The following is a 16,588-nucleotide window of genomic DNA, read 5'->3' as shown; positions in this document are numbered from 1 at the left end:
GCTCCCGCGAAGATCCTGATGCTGTTCCGGTCCCACTTCGGCGCGGAATCGCGGGCGGCACAGGCCAGGCCGCCGACACCCAGACGCCCGGCCCAGGCCGCGCAGCGACAGGTGAGGAAAAGTGTTCCGAGGTAGACGACGAAACCGCGGTCGGTGGGCTCGGCCGCCACCAACCCAAAAACCCGACGAAACGCGCAGGGCGCGGACGGCGGCGGAAACGCTGCGATTTCTGTGGCCCGGCGGCTCCCGATTGGGTCGGGCCCGCGCGGCCGAGCGGATAACGACCGACTGGCGGCTCACCTCGGCCTCGCCTTCTCCAGCCAGCTCTCCTCCCCTCGCGTCGCAGCAGGCAGACGCGTAGACGCCCCCACCAAACCAAATCGCTTTTAGACCCGAAGCGTTTCGGCTCCCCCAGAGCAAAGCTGCTCGTGCACCAAACGAAGAGGCGGAAGAGCTGGTGGCTAGGCAGATGGCGTCGCCGTCGTCGTCGCTGTGCTCCAGCTTCGCCTCCCTGCGGACGGCCTCCCTCGGCCACCGCCGCGGCCTCGTCTTCTCCGCCCCCAGGTCGGTCACACGCGCCGCCGCCCCTTCTCTCCTCCCCGTCTGGCCGCCCCGACGACCGCGCGCGTGGTAGTAGCACGTCGCGGGCGGTTTGACCCCCCGTTCGATTCAGTCGCGTCTCGTCCCTCGTAGGAAGTTGCTAGCGATCCCCTTATTACGTTGCCGCCCCCGATGGCTCCGAGCGGCGCTGCTGCAAACTGTGAGCTGTGCTGTCACCGAAGCAGAACATGGATTGTGCGCTCTGGATCAAATGGCCTGAGTCCCTGGCACCGAATATCTCTTATCATGATTGGCAGTGAGGGTATTAATTGCGTGTGTTACTTGATTACTCCGATGTTGCTTGTGGAGGAATTTGTCAATCTGGAAATGCAATAGATCGTCCTAGCATATGCTTAAGTTCACAGCTCTCATGTTATGATGATGCTCGTTAAGTTATCTTCAGTCATGTTACCTGTTAACGAGAGAACAGGGGAAGCCAACCCCGCCCCCCCCCCCCCCCCCACAAAAAAAAAATCTAGTCAGGCCACGTGATGATGAATTTGTTGTTTGGTTCTTACTTCGGTTCATTATTAAATGTCAGCTTAAGGCCTCTATGTTTTGTTTTGTGGTTTCCAGGAAGGCATTCCAAGTGAGGGCATCAGCTCGGGTTGACAAGTTCTCAAAGAATGACATCATTGTGTCCCCTTCCATTCTATCTGCAAACTTTTCCAAGCTTGGTGAACAGGTCTGTTAAGATACCAGAATCCACCAAACTCCATTTCCTTGAGATGAGTTATCACACTGACGATTACTTGTGAACTGACAGCTACCTGTGAATAATACATACTACATTACCACACGCATGTTAGCCTACTATTGAAGGAATAGATTGGTAGTGCCATCTTCGTCAATTTTTCAGCAAATTTGGCCTTACACAATGTATTCCTGTTCCACCAGCTCATTAGAAGCTTCTTCCCAATCTTTCACAATAAATAAGGCGATAGAATAAGCTGTCGCATGGAAACAATATGTGTTTTTGTTGATGTCAATTGGCAAATATTTCATACTCATCCTGCCATGCTATTTAACTATTACTAGGTAAAAGCTGTGGAGGTGGCAGGATGCGACTGGATTCATGTTGACGTCATGGATGGACGATTTGTGCCAAATATCACGATTGGACCTTTGGTTGTTGATGCTCTCCGTCCAGTGACTGATCTTCCATTGGATGTACATCTGGTACTGTTCTGGAAGCCCCAGTCAAGTTTTTGGTTTTAAACGTGCTGTACTTTCATCCCTTGTTGACCCATGCTGGATGTGGATTTATTGCAGATGATTGTGGAACCTGAGCAGCGAGTCCCAGATTTTATTAAGGCGGGTGCTGATATTGTTAGTGTCCACTGTGAACAATCATCAACCATCCATTTGCACCGAACAGTCAATCAGGTAAACATTTGCACCACCATCATCTTGTACAAGTTAATGTCTCCGAGAATAGAGTTCAGTATGGATAACTTCAATTTTATTTGGATACAAACCAGTGAATGTGTTTTTTCCTGCTTACATGATGCTATACAATAAAAATGGCTTCAATGAACATTTTACCTTAACACATCACTGTACTTTCGTTCATTTATGATTTAGCATAGAAGCATGGACTGCTATCCAAAAGGAGAGTGCCTTTTCGTATGTGTTTTGTAAGGTTGAACTATTACTAGGATCCTACTATAGGAGCACAGTTGCTACTTGCTACTGTTAGACCTACAACCAATATGTTCCAAGATGTACTATAGTTGTGATTTAGGACTACCTGGCACACCAAGTTCCTTTGCAGAACTTTGAATGTCCCAGTCATTGTGGTGTCATGTTATCCCTTTTAATGTCATGATGAAAGTTGCAACTGATGTTGTCTTTCCATTTTCTGTCAGATTAAAAGTCTAGGAGCAAAGGCAGGAGTTGTTTTGAATCCAGCGACTCCACTCACCGCAATAGATTACGTTCTTGATGGTAAGATCGTGATGCTCATTTCAGTGTCTATGATATCTTGACATGTATGTAAAGTTCCAAAAATCTGTTGATGTTACTAGACCAGGTTTAGAAATATATTCTTGCCAGATTAGGTTCCAAAAGCCCTATACTTAAGTAGTTATTAATAATTTATAGTAAATGATGATTGTTGAGGATTGGTATTGGAGGAATTACAAGTCCATCCGAGTAGGCATGTGAAGTGTGAACCGGGCTACTCACCCCTGTTATTTAGCCACTGATTTTGCTTTTTTTCTACCGGCACAACAATAATAATGTTTTTAGTTATTAAGATGCAAATTATGCTTCTGCTTGCGGGAATATGATGACAGTTTTGACCACATGGAAGACTTTCTTGGCTACCCACCATGTAGTCTTAAGGTTTGCATTGGACAGAATTAGAGGGTCTTTCAGTAAAAGTTTGCAGTTGCTTGAGTATACATTTAACTACTTTTCTCATCACTTCATCACTAGCCCAATTACTAGTAAGCCCACATGCACTGTCATTCTAATTACATTACATCACTTTTTTGTGTGCAGTTGTCGACCTGGTCTTGATTATGTCTGTGAATCCTGGGTTTGGTGGCCAGAGCTTTATTGAGAGTCAAGTAAAGAAAATTGCAGAGTTGAGAAGGTTATGTGCAGAGAAGGTATATCCCCAGTTTGCTTGAAAGTATTCTCACTGCCCTGAGAGTCAAAGCATCGAAAATTTAATTTCTTGTTTTGTAGGGAGTAAACCCCTGGATTGAGGTTGATGGTGGTGTTGGTCCGCAAAATGCCTACAAGGTGACATTTTTAGATTTTTTTTTTCATGCTGGCATTTAACTTATACTGCACTTGTGGATCAATCCTGCACTTCTGGTCCGGTTAGGAGCTAATATCTCCTTACATACAGGTCATTGAAGCTGGGGCGAATGCCATTGTTGCTGGTTCTGCAGTTTTTGGGGCTCCAGACTACGCTGAAGGCATGGTTTCTTCTCAGTGTCATCAATGTTCAAGTGTCTACTTTTCATATTCTGAATTTGAAATTTCATATAGATTCCGGATCAACTATACATTACCGACCGGTACTAAAATCCTTATTGATCCACCTCTTGTTCTGCAGCTATCAAAGGAATCAAGACCAGCCAAAGACCTGTAGCTGTACCGGCATGAGGAACTGGAACTGTACTCAATTACCCTGTGCAAGTTTAGCAGTGCTGCGATTTGTATAGATGTGTGTCTTGATGAGCCATACGTTATATTGGACATCAAAGAAGACGGAGGCGGTGAAGAAATATCCCTTTTCTTTCCTCATTTTCCTCGAGGGTGCCTGCCTTGTACTGCTTCCCAGAATGTTGTGTGATATTAAAACGTACACGGGATCGTTCTTGGCGAAAATCCGGCCATGTGTACATCGGCAGTTGATTGAAACCCTGGTACCAGGGCCTTCGCAGTTTTGCCTCCCCAATTTTCCACTGTTAAACCGTCTGGAACTTTGGGGATTGTGGGAGTACGTTACATGCATTTCATGCTGCTATTTTGTGATTATTACGAGTTCTCAGGAGTAGTTTTAGCACTGTTTTCGTAGCCATTTAAACCATTTCATTAATCAACGGTGAACTTCTCTCTTCAATTTACTCCGACGCCATTCCGGCTACCACACCTCTCAAACGGAGCCGGAGAAAACCCTGTTGCCTCTCTTGCGTCCGCTTGAAAGCTTCCGTTAAGCATGAACCGTAGCTGTGCCCTGATGGGGAGTAGGGAGAGACTGGCATGCCGGCATGCTGCGTTGCTGCTGTTGCTATTGCTTACGCAACGCCACAGGCCTGGGTCGAGACGGATCAGTCCAGATGAGATGAGACCCATACTGATGTACTGAAAGTGCAACTACAGTTCAGATGACAAAAGGCTTTGCTAACAGTAATGTCTTCATCGAAACCTTGAGCAAATTGGCATGTCTTTTCCGTGAAATAAAGGCAGGTCCTGCACACTCCAGCACTGACATGACAATTTTAAAAGCGAAGTTTCCGCTAAACATTGGTAAAATTAGAAGTAACTGAAAAGGAAAAAAAAATCTCCCTTTCACTATCACGACGTAATCATCAATGAAGAGGTACGGCAGACAACAAGCCAAAATTTACATGCTTCAAACAGGCCCCTATTTTGGCATGTTGGAAAGCGAATGAATCAATAGCCAAGCGAAAAAAAAAACTGATCTATACAACAGGCATCAGAAATGTCAGTCAATTGATCGTGATGGGTTGTGCCCGTTAGCTTCAGTCCCCTGCACATCAAAACGACTGCTAGCCTCCACCAGGTTGCAAGTGATTTCACCCTCATCTGCTCATCTTACAGAGACTGGAAACTTGGTTTAGCTGCACAAGCTTGAATTAGCCAGGCATTCATGGGGGTTAGCGTAGAAGTAATCCTCTTCTTTTGGTCTGTTCTCAAGTTTCCGCCTGCAGGATGGTTGGGCTACACGGCTCTTGTGAGCTTCCCGAACAGAAGATGCAAAATTGTCCCAAGAGATTGTGTTGCTGGTGTATAGGTCTAGAAGTTCAACTAATTTCCGTCGGTCTAGCACCACACTTCTCTGGAAACCCAGGAACCTGTCGGTAATAATCCAAACAAGTATTTAATAACCAGATAATCGATTTCCTTAAAGAAAAACTGACTGCACGAGAGAACTGGTTGTACATTTATTCTGAATAAGATGGCCTTAGCTGTATATGTCCATACCTTCGGTGGCCTTCAACAAGTTTTGCCATGTTACCATCAAAAGTGGGAATGAAAACATCACTGGCTGTGGATACAATGAAATCGAGTGCAGCCATCTGGGAAGAGTGATTTTGGAATTGACGCAGAACATCAGAGTCTAGCAGCATCTCCTTTCTTACCTGAAAGTTATTCAGTATTGCTTATACAGTGATTTTGACAGAATGATGAAAAAAAACTGGTATCTCCAGACATGATGGGCAATGGGAGAACTGAACTGTGGGGTTGGCAGAAAACAGGGGAAATCTCACTATAAACAACGGTATGCTAAAAAACTGCGAAAGATTCATTGCCATGAGACGACAAGGGGTGCTATAACAGACAGATATTTTTAACAAAGAAAACTACTTACAAGTTTGGGGAAAGCAGCTCGTAGTGGTTCTAGTCTCCTATCTCCCCCATAAATTTCACCAGCTGCAATGTATATAAGAGCATCCTTTTGAAATCCCAGGGCTCTCAAAACAAGTGATGTCTCCTCAGGAGTAAGTGGGCATAGTCCTTGTGACCTCTTCGCTTGGGAATCAATTTCTTTGTCTCTCCACCATGGATAAGCATATCTGATTGGGAACAACAAATGGTTAGCTCCTTGAAAAATAGCACCTAGTGAACATTACTATACTTGCAGGCCAACTCTAATAACAGACAGTATTAACTAATAATGACCACATGGAGAGTATACTAGGGTTGAAACCACATCATTCGAGAATCCTATTCTCATTTACAGTTAGAACAGAAAAAAATTGCAATATCGATGACTTGTTTACCTAATACGCTATAGATGTCAATAAAGAATAAATAAATTTATATTGTTACTTTCACTGTTTCCAAGATATATGTTGGTAATAGATTGTACTGAGATTTATCAAATTTCTTACACAGTAGGATTTAGATTCTATGGTTAGTACTGATGGTCTCTTTCTTTATGCAATTCTGTTCAATGGATTGGAATTGAAGGCATGAAGATAACTCAATAATGTGGTGTCCCTTTCTGCATCATTTTGTACTCAGCTCTTCAAAATGAGTAAGAGCAGAATAAGCTGTCACTAAACTAATTTAACAAAGCCAAGAATTGATGGCCATTTTAGTAGTCCATTTTGCTAAGAACAGCAGTGATGTCACAAACACCTTGCTTAGAATAGAAACACAAAATCAAATCATATAGCTTTTGCTTTGGAGAAAAACAGGAAACGGCCTGTTACGCACAATATCTATGCATTGTATTTGACATTAGCAGACAAGTACAGAACGTAATAAGTTTTTCACCAAACAAATTATAAAGATCATTCAAGTAATATGATAACTCGCCGCTTCCTACAAAGAACTACTTGAGTCATATCCAAAAGATAGTTATGCTACTCAGTAAGGCAGCACAGGGTTAGCCACAAACCTCATTTTTTTTAGCTCCTCAGCTTCTTCAGGTGAAAGACCATGGTTGCAACCAGAAAAGGCCAGCATATCCATCTCATAGCGTAAATGCAAGGCTACAAATGATCCCTTAGCTCGAAGTTCATGTATTAGTTTATTCCCCAATCCCTCAATTTGAGGGGTGAATTTCAGTGCTTGAAAATTAACACGGCATCTAAGCAGTTGAAGCTCTGTACTGATACCATTATTGGCTAACCGAGCATCAGTTTTGTTAAAATGGATGGCACTGTGTTTTCTGAACAGTGGTAAGATCTGCACAGATGAGAGATAGCCAAGAGTATTAGGTGATGCATTTACCATGAAAATAAGGGTGCATCACAGATGAGTTCCAAACCTGATGCAAGTAATATTTTTCATCTGACCAGCTCACAGGTGGCATTTGAAGTATAACGTCTGAATCTCTTGCACCAAACCTCCCTGGAAGCTGTTTAATAATGTGCACTTCATCCCTTAATGAGTCAATGAAATGCCTCACATCAAATATGTCTCCAAAATTGCTGTCGACCACATAGAACATTAATCACTTTAGATATCAATATGGTTAGTTGCATAGTGTACCTCTCCAAGAAAAAGAAGATTACCTTTGATCAGCCCAGAATGATCTCTTGTCAAGTTCCGGGACAACCATCGTGAGGTTTAGCAGACGAGCCACTGCCACCATGTCACATATCTGAAATACAAGAAGGTTCCAAGTAGCAACAAATGTTAGGAACGAAAAAGGAAATCAGAAGTTGAGTGGAAGAAGTAAAGCAAAGAACAACTGACCTCTGATCGCATCTGATTCAGACCCCCATTACAAGATATCTTCAGATAACCATTGCTCTTGTATATTCCTGAAAAAAAATTGAACAACGGTTGAAATTGCCATATTGCAGTAGCAATTGAATGGAGCCACAATATATAGCCAACTCATCTACAGAGCCTACAACAGTTCATCTCGACAAAACATGAGGATATATGCAACTTCACAACAGTGCCTCCAGAAAAAAAATGATGATGTCAACATCAAAGGATCATTACACAGCAGTATACGTTTGGCATGCCTATCCGAGGCAACATTTTTTTATCTCGTTAATCGCATGAAAGCATTCGGCGGCAACATTTGCAGCTTAGCAAACGTGCAACTGCCAAGCTGCGTACGGACAATCACAAATGCATCCACCGTACACTTCATCGCTAACTCGCGGGGGTTTTTTTTTTCCATTTCCATTTCCTCGGTACTCTAAGAAGTCCCATGCAAACAGAGTGATAAGACCAGAATCAAATCGAACTTATTCAGGAAGGAAAAAAAACAATCCAGAAACCACGCACTTGGGGGCGGAAGCGCGGACGGCGGCGGCGAAGGATCGGCGTTGCCCGCGACGCCGAACAGGAGGAGGAGGCGACCGACGGCAACGAGCTGCGCGACTGAGGCCCACAGCAGCACCGCGGCGCAGGCCGTCACGAGCCAAACCCTAGGCCTCGACCTCGCCATCGCACGCAGCCTAGACCCGGCGGGCGGGCGGCCGCCTCCCGATCGCAGCGGGCATTGGAGCGGGTCCTGGCGGCGGCGGCGGCTTCGGTTTCCGGCGGCTTGAGAATGTTCTAGAAGATTCGCGACGGCCGGGGAGGTGGGGTGCGGTGATTTTGTTGGCCAAGTGGGGGGAGTGGGGACTCGGGGGAGGCGAGGCCGCGACCGTGAGAGTGGAGGTGTCGCAGTCGCTGGCGGCTGCTTGCGCTTGGCTTCTGGGTCTTTGATTTCACTTTCTTCCTACGAGTAGGATTGGAATGGTGACCACTGGCCGGGAGACACTCCAGATTTTCATGGACCCTGTGCAAAGTTGTCTAGCCTGTTTAGGTCTGGCCCAAAAAAGACTACTGGAAGAGAACCAGATAACTACTTGACAAACGGTGCCTTTTGTATGCTTGTCACTGGATGGTTGCCACTAGAGATGGAGTTGCATAAAATTTAACAGCTCGAAAGAATGCACAGTAGAAGCAATTTAAGCACTTGGAAGAATATTTACCAGAACTAATTTTGGATCCAGTTTAAATTTTACAAAGACATGGTATGGTGAACCATTGAAAGCACAACATCTCCTAGCTATGAACAATGTGTGAAAAACTCGTTGTGCAGGCTTCTCGATTTACAACATGATTGGGCAAATCCATCTTCCTGATTGAAAATGTTAAGCGAAGCCTATTTGTGGGGAAGCGCGGCAGAACTAGCAATCTACTGTAGCATGCACTATTGTGCTTCGCTCATCACTCTGATCTCGTTATTGCTTCCGAAATTGCGTGGGCAGGTGGTCATTCTGCTGCTGTGATGGAGAGGGTGCTGTCGCCGTGTAAGATGATGTTTTACATTGCCAAAATTTGGCATTCATCCGCGGTGGCCAAAGGTCGAAGAAAGCAATATCGCGGCGGATAATCCTGGAAGCGGATAAAGGAAAGCTGAATGATGTTTGAAATCCATCAGAAAAACGGAGAACAGCATGGCAATCTATAGCCTGGGAGTCTGGTCTCGGCTCACAATTCGACCAAAGTTCAACTAATTTACAGGGGAAAGTTTGAATCTCGGAAACCCAACAGATGTGTTATCACGAAGGCCTGATAACGTATTCCAACAATATGATCCCTGGACAATTTTGTTTACGTGAACGACAGCAAGAGATCTCCTAATGGCTGATGCCTGATGAACTCACACACGAGGCCAGAGACTGAACACCACAAAAACAAGCCTGTCTTTCTGCCTCCGTTCCCATCTTCTCGCCTCCACCTCCGTCTGTTTCGAAGGCGCCTCCCTCTCAGTCATTCACTATGTCATTTTCATCCCTCCAGCCCCAGCCACACCTTTTTGTCTCCGGCTTCGTGTTAGGTTGCGTATGTCAAAGAGAATCTTGCTATTTAGAAGTATTAAATAAAATCTGTTTATAAAACTTTTTGCATAGATGGGTGCTAATTCGCGAGACAAATTTAATGAGCCTAATTAATCCATAATTTTACCACAGTGATGCTACAGTAATCATCCGCTAATCATGGACTAATATACCTCATTAGATTCGTCTCGCGAATTAGCCCTGGGGTTCTGCAATTAGTTTTATAATTAGACTTTATTTAATACTTCTAAATGATAAGATTCTCTTTGATGTGACACCTCTAAACTTTAGACCCTAGGAAACGAACGCACCTTACACCACGGCGAATGCTGCCACGGTGGGACAATCTCGAATTTCACCACCACCAATAGCGATTCCCTCGATTAGATCTCCAAAAAGCAGCGTTCCAATCTTCTTCCGAACGTTCTGGGCACCTTTCGCGAGCACCGAATGCCGCCGGTTAACCGCCGGCCGGAAACCCCCAAAACGGAAGCTCGTTGATCTCCGAACCACGGCATCTATTGGATGAAAACGCGGCAATATCCGCATTCGACGACAGACCCTTCGAGATCTCCGTTCCGGTAATATGTTGTGAGCACCTCTTCGCCACGGTTCCTCCTCGGCGGGTCGTCGCCGTGCGCCGCCTCCCTCTGCTTGAGTCCGTCGCCGTTGGGCGCCGCACCCGAAACAGGGGGTGTTTTGCAAAAAAGTTGGATATATTTACGCAAAAATCCCTGGATTGGATCGCGATTAGTATCGGATCGCGGTTCGCGATCCAATATAGAAGGTTTTGTGTAAATTGTTGGGAGTTTTGTGTAAATAGGCAATGCTTCATTTGGTGGGGTACCCATAGACGTTGGATCTAACTTGTACGGGCAAGATTGAATCATCGGGCCAATGGTTCAACGACCTCCTCGCTCCAGGCGATTGCGCCGGCGGCTCGCGCCACCCACTTTCCCGCCGGAGACGTTCTTCTCGGCAGGGCCACGCCCTCCTCGATTACTGCCGCGCTTCTCCCACCTGGCAGCCAGCTTCCGTGATGCCATCGATCTCGCCGGCGGATTTGCTTGTCTGCTCCGGCCGGTGCTCCACGGAGCGCGATCTCCGGCTCCTCCATGCCGCTCTCATCCGTCGCCGCCACATCCTCCCTACGGACGATGCCACCAAGGTACTCGCCAAGCTCCTCCGCTTCGCCGCGGTATCCCCGGCTGGTGACCTCCGCCACGCCTCCTCGCTCCTCTCCCTTCATCTCCCGTTCATCTCCGCCGCCGCTTCCCACCTCGCCTTTTTCTACAACACCCTCATGCGCGGCTTCGCAACCTCCTCCTCGCCCGGCTCTGGCATCGAGCTCTTCACCGCAATGCGCCGCGCGGGCGCCGCGCCCGATGCCTTCACCTTCACCTTCGTCCTCAAGTCTTTCTCGCGCTGCCAATCACCGGGACGGTTACCCTCTGACCTACACGCCCAGGCGATCATGCACGGCTGCCTCGGTGCGCGCAGCTCGCACGCTCACGTCCACAATGCTTTGCTGCACGCGTACGCGTCTCGGGCTGCCGTGGACGACGCCCGCAGTGTGTTTGATGAAATTCCCGTCCGGGATGTTGTCTCTTTCTCGGGGCTACTCACAGCGCACCTCAAAGGCAACCGTTTGGATTCCGCACGAACGCTGTTCGACCAAATGCCGCACCGGGACGTCGTTTCCTGGACTGCCATGATTTCTGCCTATGCCAAGGCACAGCGTCCACAGGAGGCCCTGGCGTTGTTTGATGCAATGCCAGTGCAGCCAGACGAGGTGACCATGGTGAGTGTTGTGTCAGCATGCACTGCACTTGGCGACCTTGCAACTGGGGAGCGTTTGCGGCAGTATGTTGATTCCAATGGTTTTGGTTGGATGATTTCACTCCGCAATGCACTTATGGATATGTATGCTAAGTGTGGTTGCCTAACTGAAGCGCGCGCTTTGTTTGACGGGATGACCGTGAGGAGTTTGGCATCTTGGAACACGCTTATCTCAGCATATGCATCACATGGTGATGTGGATAGCACAGTTACTTTGTTTCATCAGATGCTGGTTGATGACAATTCTGTGAAGCCAGATGGGGTGACACTGCTTGCAGTGCTCACCGTGTATGCACACAAGGGCTTTGTTGAGGAGGGGCGCACTATGTTCAATGCGATGCAAAGAGGAAATTATGGCAAAGTTGAACTCACTATTGAGCACTACGGGTGCATGGTGGACTTGCTTGGTCGGGCAGGGCAACTTGAGGAAGCATATAAGATGATAGAGCAAATGCCGATTCAGAGCAATGATGTAGTCTGGGGTGTGTTACTTGGTGCATGCCGGATGCATGGCAATATTGACATGGCAGAGAAGGCAGTCCAGAAGCTAAGGAGCCTAAACCTGCAAGAGGGTGGTTATTACATTTTGCTCATAGATATGTACACAGCCGCTGGCCGAACAGCAGATGCCATGGAGGTTAGACGGGCCATGAATGAAACCGGGGCCAAGAAGACTACAGGCTGGAGCAGCTGGACTACTGCCTGTCTGCAACAGTAGTTTTCCGAGGCCTATCTGGTCAGCCTTTGGATCACAAGCTAATCTCTCCTGGAGGGATATATCAATCGATTTTTGCTTCAAACCAGACGATGCCTAAGGCTTGGTTACATGTCAATATTTCTCTGCCTTCCTAGTGACGTTTTAATGACTGATGTACATCAGTTCTTCCTCAGTGATGGGTACGCTGGAATCAGGTGACAGGTACAGAGGCACAGTGCACCATAGTCAAATTCTGTCTTTATGAATGCATCTTACAGATAGTCTAAATCTATAGCTATCACTTGAATTGTTTATTTGATATCCTGCACATCAGCAAGGAAAGTACAAAGCAATCATGTATGGAGCCTTGGTGGCACCGAACCTTGAAGGATCAGACTTCATAAAATAGAGTATTTGAAGGATTATGATTAGACTTCATAAAATCCAATCCTTCCAACAGTTCTATGAGCCAAAACATTTCAACCAAAGACTTGGGGGGAAATAAGGAGCAATGGGGGATAGAAGGGTTTTAGTTGTTGTGTCTCCCGAGTTAGCAGCCTTTGGTTATGATGGAGTTGGCTCGTTTGCAAGTCTGCAGGATGCTGTGGATGCTGTGCCACTGAACAACCAAGTGCGCACTATCATCAGGATTGCCCCCGGTGTGCACCGGCAACTAGTGCACTTTCCCAAGACCAAGAGCTTCATCACCTTGCCGGATCGGAAATAAAGGACACTGTGATCTGCTGTGATAACACGGCTACTCGCATCAAGCATACCCAGGTAGTGCCCCTTCTGGCTGGCCTCCTACTTGATGAGATATGAACCTTAGAGAATAGACAGTCTATCATGTATCTGCTATCCCTAAGAGAAATTACAACACTGCCTGGTAAAAATCTCACTTAACAAGTAAGGGTTGCTATTACTTATATATGTAACAATCATGTCATTTTGATGTGAAAATATTATTTGTGAAGGTGACAAGTGTATTTTGCATTGATCAGGTACAGTATGATGCACAAAGGGTATTGACTTTTTAGTACTGCTACTCTGCTAGTGCCCATGTAGCTTTAGACACGAACCTTTTTGCTGAAATGAGGTTATTGTATATTTGTATCCCTTATGAAAGTGTTAGTATGTCATGGTGATCAGCACGATTGTGGCTTTTGAGTATTATAACTTTTGGTCTCAAACTCGAGTGATACATACCTCTAACAAACTGCAACTCGTTAGTGAGTAATTTTCCTATACATCCTTGAAATCTTCTTCAGGCAGGAGAAACTGCTAGCAATGAAATATATCTTTTCAAAAGAACAGTGGTGTGCACTTCAGTTCTTTGAATCTGAACGAAGTGATAAGCCTGACTGGGATTACTTTGGCTGTACTGCTACCACACATCGGATGTAATAATCATGAAAAATCTGTGATTTTCTCCTTTTGCCTTTAATTTTCTGGATACTCCTCACATATTCCATATCTATTCTCTCACCAGTCCTAAGAAGTGATTGGTACAGGAACATTTAGTGCAACAGTTATTGTGGAGGGGGATGATTTCGTTGCAGAAAATGTCATTTTTAAGAACTCTGCTCCCCATGTATTATCCTAGCAGACTTATCTATATGGTACCTATGGTGAATCGGGTCAGTCAGTGAGTGTTAATGTAATGATGTGAACTTCTGTGTTATAGGTGTCTGGGCAAGCAGCTGCAGCCTGTATCACAGCAGATAGGTGTGCTTTCTACAATTGCCGATTCCTGGGGTGGCAAGTACTTTTCTTTCCTTCCTGGCTGCATACCTGCGTCAGCTCATTATTTTTGGCATCCTTTTCTTTTTTTGTTGGTTCTTTTGCACTCTAGCTCTATGTGCTTCATCATATTGTGCATGTTTATTGGATGTCTCCTTCTTTCGCAAAATGTTCTTACCTGAGTTTCCTGTTACAAGAAATAGGATCTTTTAGATATGTTTTTATTTGCCTCGTAATGTGGTTGTTGTCTAATACGTCGTAATGGCATAAAGGTTCATGCATGTTAATTGTATAACCATATAGCTTTAGCGTGAGGCTTTGGTTAATCACATTTGTTGGATTGACTTGTCAGCCAGTCGCCTCTGGTGGTAGCTTAGTAGAATACTGGAATTATACTATTGTAGTATGCTTATACCACACAAGAATGTTGCATGGGTTGTGATCTCCTTGGGTGCCAATTAGTATGGAGGCGTAAACATATCGGTCATTATTTAGTTTATTGTTTTATTACTTTCAGATTTCTAATTTGCTATGCAAAATCATTCAGGAAATCTTACATTTGCATGGTGAAAAGCATTTCTTCAAAAACTGTTACATTGAAGGTAATTATGACTTTATCTTCGGGGATTCTACTGCCCTTCTGGAGCATTTCCATATCCACTGCAAATCAACAGGATATATTACTGCTCATGGCCGGAAGTCCTCTTCCTAATCAACTGGATTTGTATTCTTCAAGTGAGTTTACTACCCACCCGTATTCTCACTATTAACTTTTAAAGGAAACCTACTACGTGATTATCTAGAGATTAGAGTGAGCTTATCGCAATCTTCAAAATTGAGTCGCCTTGCATAACAGTAACAGTAACGCGGCATAATAATATTTCCTTGAGCTTGTGAGTTTACCATTTCCTTTTACTTCTGATAGCGAGGTTACATGCTAAGTGAAATGATACCATCTAGGTGTGTTATTACTGGTAATGGCGAAGCTGCGAACATGTACCTAGGTCGGTCTTGGGAGCCCTTTGGGAGGGTTGTTTTTGCAGAGACTTTTATGGATCACTGCATAGAGCCTGCTGGGTAGCATAACTGGGACAAACCTGAGAATGAGCAAAATGCTTGCTTCTGTGAGTACAGGTATCAGCTTTGTCTCTGTTTTCTATTTCTAAATAATAGTGTCACTTGAACTTAAAAATACCAAGAAAGTTTATTGGTGGATCATTCATTTTCTTGTCTAGCTGTGCTTGGTCTAAGTGATATTCATGACTTGCTGCTTGGCATAGCCAACTGATATTGGCATTCTTCACTGGTGCTCCGGTCCAGGATCAAGCATGTCAGAACGGGTAGCTTTGTGTAAAGAATTGATCGGTGATGAAGCTATACCATTCCTCGCAAAAACTTTCGTCGATCCAGATGTGCAGAATCCATGGTTGCTCCACAGGTCGGGAACAAAACTCCCAGTTTCAACAGCTTCGCCGTAGGACATAGTACCTATTATGTCCACTTTCAGCGTCTTCATCTAGATGAATAAATTCAGAGGATGTAACGAGGGCTGAGCAGTCGGTTCTCCATCATGTCTAGCGCCGGAAGAAACTGTCTTTGCTGGCAATGCCTGACTTGCTTACTGACTGCTGTGAAATATGAACTACATGATTTTGAAGGACTGATGGATCATACAAACTACAGTATCACATGGAATGGAGCAAACTTCCTTTCTCGTCTCCTGAATAAGCTGCTACGGTGAACTGTCAGTGCAAGCCTGGTGCCTCCTTATCTTGGCAGGAACCCGTGCTGTGAGACGGGAACCTCGAACGCCATCATCTTCTCGCCTCGAGCAAAGCTGTTGCGGTCGTAGGAGATCTCGGAGATGCCAAGCTCCTCGCACGCCCTGACGAGCTCCTCCCCAACCCTCCGGGCAGCTTCCTGTCGAGGCAAACTCAACTCAAAAACGCATGCCCACCGGAACGCAAATTTCAGGCGGGGAAGAAGACGGCGGCTTACCACGGTGCTGCAGGGCGGATCGCCGCAGATGGACTTCTGCAGAGTGCTGCCGTAGAAGAGGATCTTCTTGTTGTGGTCGTCGGCGAGCACGGCGTAGAGCTGCCGGTTGGAGCAGAACACCGACAGCCTGGGTTTCGTCGCCGTGCCATTGAACTGCAACACATTCCGTTGAGCCGCTGGCCCTTATCCTGAGAACCCAGACGGAGGGCATCGAAGCCTACCTTCTTCTGCAGCCGTCGGTTCCTGACCTTGGGGCTCTCCGTGCGCGCGCCGCGCCTCGCCGTCGCCTCGATTCTGGGGTACGCGCGCCGCGGCGCGCCAACGGCTGCACGGGCAAGACAGAGATAAGAACGCGCGCGCCATGAGCTGTGCTAATGGGCAGACGGCGCGAGAGCGGAACGGCGTGCTGCGGCTCTGCTCACCGGGATGCTGCGTTCGGGAGTACGCGAAGCTAGGCCCGGAGCCTGTCGTCGAGGTCGAAAGGCGGAAGCCCGGGCGCGCGTGGCACGGCGAGAACGGGTGGCCAAGCGCGGCGCGTGGCAACGCCATGGCGCGGGGAAGGCCGGCCTGGCGGCCTAGCGGGGCAATTCGTCGAACAGGTGTGCCGCGCGGGCGCGCGAGACGCTGCCGTAGCCCGTTCGGGGCGCAGGCGGTTTTGTCGTCGCCGTGACGCGATGATTGGCGGGAGGGATAGCCGGACACAGAGATG

At 46.5% G+C, this 16,588-nt stretch overlaps 4 protein-coding genes and 1 pseudogene across 4 annotated transcripts; 3 read left to right on the top strand and 2 right to left on the bottom strand.

Moving 5' to 3' along the window:
- Positions 1-323: 323 nt before the first annotated feature.
- LOC112874341 (ribulose-phosphate 3-epimerase, chloroplastic) lies at positions 324-4,015 on the top strand. The gene is made up of 9 exons (XM_025937616.1): positions 324-564; positions 1,177-1,285; positions 1,639-1,779; positions 1,873-1,986; positions 2,469-2,547; positions 3,106-3,215; positions 3,295-3,351; positions 3,461-3,530; positions 3,671-4,015. The coding sequence occupies exons 1-9, from the start codon at positions 470-472 to the stop codon at positions 3,718-3,720; spliced, it is 825 nt and encodes a 274-aa protein (XP_025793401.1). The 5' UTR covers positions 324-469; the 3' UTR covers positions 3,721-4,015.
- Positions 4,016-4,528: 513 nt separating this feature from the next.
- Positions 4,529-8,465, bottom strand: LOC112874340 (O-fucosyltransferase 3-like). Its single transcript, XM_025937615.1, has 8 exons — positions 8,059-8,465; positions 7,513-7,580; positions 7,329-7,417; positions 7,082-7,244; positions 6,710-6,999; positions 5,675-5,879; positions 5,287-5,444; positions 4,529-5,156 (listed from the first exon to the last, which is right to left on the bottom strand). Exons 1-8 carry the CDS (start codon positions 8,219-8,221, stop codon positions 4,919-4,921), a joined length of 1,374 nt encoding a protein of 457 aa, XP_025793400.1. The 5' UTR covers positions 8,222-8,465; the 3' UTR covers positions 4,529-4,918.
- Positions 8,466-10,193: 1,728 nt separating this feature from the next.
- On the top strand, positions 10,194-12,183 carry LOC112876711 (pentatricopeptide repeat-containing protein At5g15300-like). The gene has a single exon (XM_025940879.1). It carries the CDS (start codon positions 10,645-10,647, stop codon positions 12,160-12,162), a length of 1,518 nt encoding a protein of 505 aa, XP_025796664.1. The 5' UTR covers positions 10,194-10,644; the 3' UTR covers positions 12,163-12,183.
- A 174-nt stretch (positions 12,184-12,357) lies between these two features.
- LOC112873410 lies at positions 12,358-15,561 on the top strand (annotated as a pseudogene).
- Positions 14,961-16,580, bottom strand: LOC112876713 (50S ribosomal protein L18). The gene is made up of 4 exons (XM_025940882.1): positions 16,302-16,580; positions 16,101-16,204; positions 15,880-16,032; positions 14,961-15,801 (listed from the first exon to the last, which is right to left on the bottom strand). The coding sequence occupies exons 1-4, from the start codon at positions 16,426-16,428 to the stop codon at positions 15,649-15,651; spliced, it is 537 nt and encodes a 178-aa protein (XP_025796667.1). The 5' UTR covers positions 16,429-16,580; the 3' UTR covers positions 14,961-15,648.
- Positions 16,581-16,588: the final 8 nt, after the last annotated feature.

Source organism: Panicum hallii, chromosome 9, assembly GCF_002211085.1.
Source record: "Panicum hallii strain FIL2 chromosome 9, PHallii_v3.1, whole genome shotgun sequence".
Lineage (NCBI taxonomy): Eukaryota > Viridiplantae > Streptophyta > Magnoliopsida > Poales > Poaceae > Panicum > Panicum hallii.
This window is presented reverse-complemented; position numbering and strand designations above follow the sequence as displayed.